The sequence below is a fragment of the Helianthus annuus genome, chromosome 14, assembly GCF_002127325.2.
Source record: "Helianthus annuus cultivar XRQ/B chromosome 14, HanXRQr2.0-SUNRISE, whole genome shotgun sequence".
NCBI lineage: Eukaryota > Viridiplantae > Streptophyta > Magnoliopsida > Asterales > Asteraceae > Helianthus > Helianthus annuus.
The window spans coordinates 110,351,086-110,358,352 of NC_035446.2; the positions used below are offsets into that span (position 1 = coordinate 110,351,086).

Here is a 7,267-nt window from a genome sequence, read left to right on the forward strand (position 1 = left end):
CATCTATGAAGCCAACCTCGAAGCCAAGGGAGCAATAGCAATTACAGTATCCTCCAAGGGATACCTTGGAGGCAAGGGAACAGGATGTAGACGAAATCCTTTTGGATCCTAGTGATCCTGAGTCAAAAATCTATATCGGGTCAGGGATCCTTGGCAAGATGAAAGAAGACTTATTATCCTTCCTCAGAAGACGAAAATCCACCTTTGCTTGGAAACATGAAGACATGACAGGTATATCTAAGGATATTATTACTCACAAACCTGGCATTGACAGGTCTATCAAACCAATCCATCAAAAAAGGAGGAAGTTTGCACCAGAAAGGAATGCCATTATCCAAGAAGAAGTAGAGAGACTACTTCGAGCAGGTATGATCAGAGAGGTAAAATATCCAAAATGGTTAGCCAATGTGGTTGTTGTCCAAAAGAAAAATGGAAAGTGGAGGGTATGTGTCGATTTCACTGATTTGAATAAGGCATGTCCCAAGGATCCTTTCCCATTACCCCACATTGACTCCATGGTGGATGCAACAGCGGGGCATGAACTGTTGACCTTTATGGATGCATCATCTGGATTCCAACAAATTCAGATGGAACCATCTGACCAAGAGGATACAGCCTTCATGACCCCAACAGGTTTGTATTGTTATATTGCCATGCCTTTTGGACTAAGAAATGCAGTTTCTTCCTAGCTTCCGGATTGAAAGGAATCCCTGAGTAGAGTTAGTTACATGAACCATAGAACCAGAATCAAACCACCAAGAATTAGCAGGAACATTTAAATTAAAGGACTCAAGTATCATGAAAAAATCTTTACCTTTCTTAGCCAGCCACTCCTTGAAATCAGGGAATTCATTTTGCTTATGTCCTGTTTTCTTACAGAACTTGCAATAGGGTTTGCCTAAGGAGCTCTTAGAGCTGGAAGGTGCACTTGTATTAGGATTGGGCTTTTGGACTTTGGAAGCATCCTTTCTTTGATGATTGTGCTTCCTCTTCTTAGAGTTGGAGGTTGTGAAGTTAGCAACATCAGTAGTGCGATCCATGTTCATACGCTCTTCCTCCTGTACGCACATAGCGACCAGCTCACTCATCGTCCATTTGTCCTTCTGAGTGTTGTAATTGATCTTGAATGCTTCATAGGACGAAGGAAGCGAAGTGATGATGAAGTGAACAAGAAAACCATCACTGATTTCCATCTCTAGCCCTTTCAGCTTATTGGCCATGTCATGCATCATCATGATGTGCTCGCGAATGCCGCTCCTCCCATGATACTTAGTCGTCACCAGCTTGAGGATAAGAGTGCTAGCGTGTGCTTTTGATGTTCCTTTGAATTGAGCCTCCACAGAAGCCAGGTAGGTTTTAGCATCTTCAGAATCGGGAATGGCGCCTCTAATAGCATTGTGAATAGATTGCTTCATGAACATGAGAGACATGCGGTTACATCTAGTCCATTTTTCATGAACTATCTGATCAGCAGCAGTACTTTGAGTAGTAAGATCTGTTGGCTTATTCTCTCTAAGAGCATAATCGAAGTCTAGCAATCCTAGTGTAAGCATGAGGGCATCCTTCCATTCAGCAAAGTTATCACCAGTCAAAGGTGGAATCCCGCAATTGGGTGCTGATAGTGGAAATAAGATGAGCAAGTTATGATACTAAGAAAGAAGTCCTAATGTGATCTAAGGGCATGTTATACTAAGGCAGGCATAAATAATGACCATTTTAATTATGAAGCTGTGATAATGTCTATTACTAACATCAAAATAATAGACTTAGTAAAAATTCTACTTAAAAGAAGACAAATCAGCTTTGGCCAGAAGTGTAATCATTTAAGTATGCGTGCAAAGTAATCGTGACAAATCAGCTTTGGCCAGAAATGAGACAATCACTTTAGTTATGCACTTGTCAAGCATGCTAAACATAAATGAATTAAATCGGCTTTGGCCAGAATTAAGACATTTCACGTTTGTAATGCATACTCAACAAAGCTTTTTATAATACTTGAACAATAAATAGATGTATTAAATCAGCTTTTGCCAGAATTAATACATCAGAAGCTCATTCAAGTTAAGCTATTTTGGTTTTGTAAAAGTTATCTGATTCTGATTAGTTAACTAAGTGTTAACAAAACCAAGTATTTAATAGCAAACCACCTGTTAGCGCAGATCTAACTTGACGCAGCCCAAAAGATAAAAAATGTGTGGCCTCGGGAAGGAGACGAGAATACGAAGTATTTTAATTCTCTCCTGAAACGGAGTAGGCGAAACATGTCGGTCACGGGTATAAAAAGGAATGGTGTGTGGATAACGTCTCCGGTTGAAGTGAAAAACATCTTTCAAGAGTTTTATTCTTCTAAATTTGCAAAGACAAATTACAGTTATGAAGTGCAAAGGAGTAACAGCTTCAAAGCCATATCTTCTGATCAAAAAATCAACTTGGAAAGGAATGTTTCAATGGATGAATTGAAGGCCGTTGTGTGGTCGTGTGGTGGAGACAAATCCCCCGGCCGGATGGATTTACGTTTGCGTTTGTCAAACATTTTTGGGACATGATCAAGACAGATATGTTAGAAGCGGTAAATGAATTCTTTTGCGATTCGTGTTTTCCTAAGGGTTGTAATTCTTCATTTATTACTCTGATCCCTAAGGTTCAAAGCCCGGTGGACGTTCGGGATTTTAGGCCTATAAGCCTAATTGGGATTGTATATAATGTTGATCAATTCTGTTTAAATATAATGGAAAACATGTAAATAATACCTGTTACAGCAGACAGGCCAGCAGAGAAACCAGTCAGAGATGCAGCCATCGAGTTCGACATACTTGTCAGGATGATCTGCTTCCTCCTTAGGGTGTAAGATTATGATGGTGATGAACCGAGACTAGGGAGAGAATCGGTTGGGAGAGAGAGCCGAGAATGATGTTATGAGGGTTGTGTGAATTGTGTAATTGTCTAACCCTTAAACTCTCTAATAATCTCCTTATATATACACCCAAGAGGAAACCTAATTAGTTAATAAGGGTAATATGATCCATCAACAATTACCAACTAATTATTAATAGGTTATTAATATATTTTGATCTATATAATATAAATGATTATAATGGCTAAAAGATTAAATATTATATTAATAATATATTTAATCTCACATATAAAATAATAGCTAAAATCCTTGCTACTAGATTGGCTAATGTGATTGATTGTGTGGTAAGTGGCGAGCAATCGGCGTTTATTAACGGAAGGAAAATTCTAGATGGACCGTTAATATTGAATGAGATCGTTTCTTGGGCTAAAAAACTACAAAATAAATTATTCTTTCTTAAAAATAGACTTTGAAAAGGCGTACGATTCGGTTCGTTGGGAGTATCTCTTTCAGGTGATGGAATTTGACATGGGAAGGGGGTTAAGGCAAGGTGACCCACTTTCGCCATTTTTGTTTATAATGGTTATGGAGGGTCTTCATGTTGCTATGCGAGACACGGTTGAGGCAGGTTTGTTTAAAGGTGTAAAGGTGGGAAATGGAGATATTTGTATTACTCATTTATTGTACGCCGATGATGCAATCTTCATAGGGAATTGGTCTCCGGATAAAGTAAAAGTGTTAGTACGTATGCTAAACTGCTTTTTTTTAGTGTCGGGGTTAAAAATAAATCTTCACAAATCGAACCTTTTCGGGATCGGGGTGGGTGATGAGGAGGTGAGTTCGGTTGCAGCTATTACGGGGTGTAAGGCCGCAAAGTTTCCCTTTATCTATCTCGGTCTACCGGTTGGCGAAAACATGGCGAAGACCCGTGGGTGGGGAGGGGTTATTGAAAAGTTTCGTGCTCGCCTAGCTAGATGGAAAACAGGGCTGGTGTCTATTGGGGCGAGGTCGTTACTTTCTCAGTCGGTATTAGGCGCCATCGGTTCTTCTTATATGTCTTTATTTGTTGTTCCTAGGGGGGGGGGAATCAAGTCTCTGGAGCGGATTAGAGCGAAGTTTTTTTGGGGTTTCAAAGAAGGGGAACATCATATTCATTGGGTGGCGTGGAGTCGAGTAATGGCGTCCAAACGTTTTGGAGGTATTGGTATTGGGTCACTTGAAGCCCTTAATAAGGCGTTGGTAATGAAGTGGAGATGGTGGTATGCTACAGAAAGACAAAGTATTTGGGCCAAAGTAATTTCCTCTATTCATGGAGCTAATGTCGGTGTGTTTAAACAAGCCGACACGTGTGTAGGGGATGGGGTGTGGAACCGAATGAAGGGTCTTTTTTCAAGTTTACATAACTCTGGTATGGTTCCTTTTTCTTCGTTGTCTAGAAAAGTGGTAAATGGGGACAATACCTTATTTTGGTTGGATAGTTGGTTAGAAAACAATGTGACTCTTGCTGATGCATATCCTCGGCTCTATGCATTGGAATCAGAAAAAGGATGCATGGTGAAGGCTCGGTTAGGTGGTCAATCTTGGGCCTGGTCTAGAAACATTAGAGGGGGTCGAGAATCGGAGCAGGTGGCTGAATTAAATTGTCGGATAAGCCACGTGCAACTCTCGGATGGGCAAGATTTTTGGCGATGGTCGTGTTTTGGGGTGGCTGAATTCTCAGTTAAGTCTGTTCGTCGGGGTATCGAGGACCGTACTCTCCCGGTGTCGGACAAGGCTACAGTTTGGTTTAAACAGGTTCCAAGGAAGGTTAACATTTGTGCTTGGCGTTTGTGTTTGGATAGACTCCCAATGCGTGTCAACTTGGTTGATAAAGGAGTTGATCTCCCGTCGAGCTTGTGTCCTTTGTGCGAAAGATCTTCCGAATCCTCTATTCACCTTACTCAAGATTGTGAAGTAGTCTCGCGCGTGTGGCCTTTAATAGCAGGGTGGCTTCAAATTCATTTACCGGATACGCTTCAGCCGATTCATCTCTTGGAGTGGCTCGAAAGCTCCTCCTGGACACAGGCAAAGAAAGAGGCAGTTGGTTCGATTATATTTGTTACATGGTGGTCTATTTGGAGACTTCGGAATGACGTGGTTAACTTGAACAAGAGGAACGACAATAGCTTGCTATTTGATGATGTTCTTCATTTTTCGTATAGATGGTATTCGAATAGAATGCCAAATTGTAAAATTAGTTGGACCCGAGTGGCTTCAAAACCCACTTCTTTTCTTGTAATTGTTTTTAATGGCCGGCTAGAGCCTTGCTAGTTGTGCCGTTTTGTTTATAAAATTCAGCCGTTCCAAAAAAAAAAAAAATAGTTTCAGTAGCGTAGCCACAAAAAACGCAGCCTTCAGAATTAACTTCAATGTTTCTTTTCCTAAACGCCTCCACTGTTGAAATCCTATTCAATTCCGCTCTTGTCGCAAAAATATTACATTACGAGGAGTCCCTAACAAGTTTTTAGAAAGGAGAGTATATAACAAGTTTTGAAAAGTAAACAAAGTCATAGAAAGGAGAGTACATAACAAGTTTTGAAAAGTAAACATAGTCAACAGTCAAACACCCCCGAAAACTATAAAGTCCCGCATCCTTCACACAATCAAACCCACCCCTCATCTCCGTTGCCTTCTTAAACCATAAGCCTTCATCAAAAAGAAAATGTCATCTGAATCGAAAATCGCCATGGCGAAAACAGTTGTTTCCACCATCGGGTCTGTGGCCGCAGCGTCGATGGTGGTTCGCAGCGTGGCTCGTGATTACTTGCCTACTGAATTCCAAGACTACCTCTATTTCGGCCTCCGAAATTTCATCAACAAGTTATTCAGACAGTTAACCGTAGTGATTTACGAGTCCGATGGCATTCAAGAAAACGAGATGTATAATGCCGCGACACTCTACCTTGGCTCCCGAACATCTTCTGAAACACACCGTCTAAAGATCACCAAAAACCATAGCGAGAAAAACATAAATGTTGCTATGGAGATCAATGATGAGTTTATTGATGTATACAATGGAGTCAAATTCAAGTGGTCTTTGGTTTCTAAAGAGCTGCCCACCACAGAATATTTCGATTACAACAGCAACAGATATGTCAGATCGGATAAACGATCGTTGGAACTCACGTTTCATCGCAAACACAAAGATCTAGCGTTGAACGAATACCTGCCGTTTATACTTAATGACGCCAAAACTAGAAAAATAGAAGAGAATACGGTGAAGCTATTCACCGTTGATACGTACCAAAGATCCGAGTGGACTTCGGTGAATCTAGACCATCCAGCGACATTTGCCACATTGGCGATGGAGACCGATGTGAAGGAGAAGGTGATGAAGGATTTAGATAGGTTTGTGGAGAGGAGAGAGTATTATCGAAAAGTCGGAAAGGCGTGGAAGAGAGGGTACTTGTTGTATGGTCCCCCGGGTACGGGGAAATCAAGCCTGGTCGCGGCTATGGCGAATTACTTGAAATTTGATATATATGACTTGGAGTTGGCTGACATTTATTCAAACGCGGAGCTGCGTAGGTTGTTGGTGGCAACGTCAAACCGGTCAATACTAGTGGTGGAGGACATTGATTGCTCGGTGGGGTTGCACGATCGAGAGGAAGTTGTTCGAGATAACGACAAGCAGGAAGAATATAGAGTAACATTATCAGGGTTCCTTAACTTCATTGACGGTTTATGGTCAAGTTGTGGTGATGAGAGAATCATAATATTCACCACAAACAGGAAAGATAAACTTGACCCTGCACTGCTTCGACCTGGTCGTATGGACGTTCACATCAACATGTCATATTGCACCGCGAGTGGGTTCCGATTGCTAGCGTCCAACTATCTTGGTGTCACGCAACATGAACTTTTTGAAGAAATTGAGGATTTGATTGGTGAGGCGGAGGTTACCCCGGCCGAAGTAGCTGAGCAACTACTCAAGGAAGATGATCCTGACATTGCTCTCGGTGGACTCATCGAGTTTTTTGATGTGAAGAAGAATGAGGCCAAAGAAAAAGCAAAAATGAAACAAGAAGTGGTAGCAAAAAACGGTGAAAAGATAGAAGAAATTGAAAAGAATGACATTAAATCTATAGTTGATTAAATTGTAATTTACCTGTTCAATTGTCAATGTTATATACAGTTGATTAAAATGTGAGTTATATAAAAGTTTTAATTTGTTTGTGTTGAATGCAGAATGCTCATCTTATAATTTGATCAATTCCTTTTCTGAACTTGATATATACAACTTATAGATTTAAAGATTTTTATATAGAAAATATGTGTCTATTATTATTATTATTATTATTATTATTATTATTATTATTATTATTATTATTATTATTATTATTATTATTATTATTATTATTATTATTATTATTA

At 40.1% G+C, this 7,267-nt stretch overlaps 1 protein-coding gene across 1 annotated transcript; it reads left to right on the forward strand.

Moving 5' to 3' along the window:
• Window positions 1-5,509: 5,509 nt before the first annotated feature.
• Window positions 5,510-7,038, forward strand: LOC110908940 (AAA-ATPase At3g50940). Its single transcript, XM_022153943.2, has one exon. The coding sequence runs from the start codon at window positions 5,556-5,558 to the stop codon at window positions 6,987-6,989; it is 1,434 nt and encodes a 477-aa protein (XP_022009635.1). The 5' UTR covers window positions 5,510-5,555; the 3' UTR covers window positions 6,990-7,038.
• Window positions 7,039-7,267: the final 229 nt, after the last annotated feature.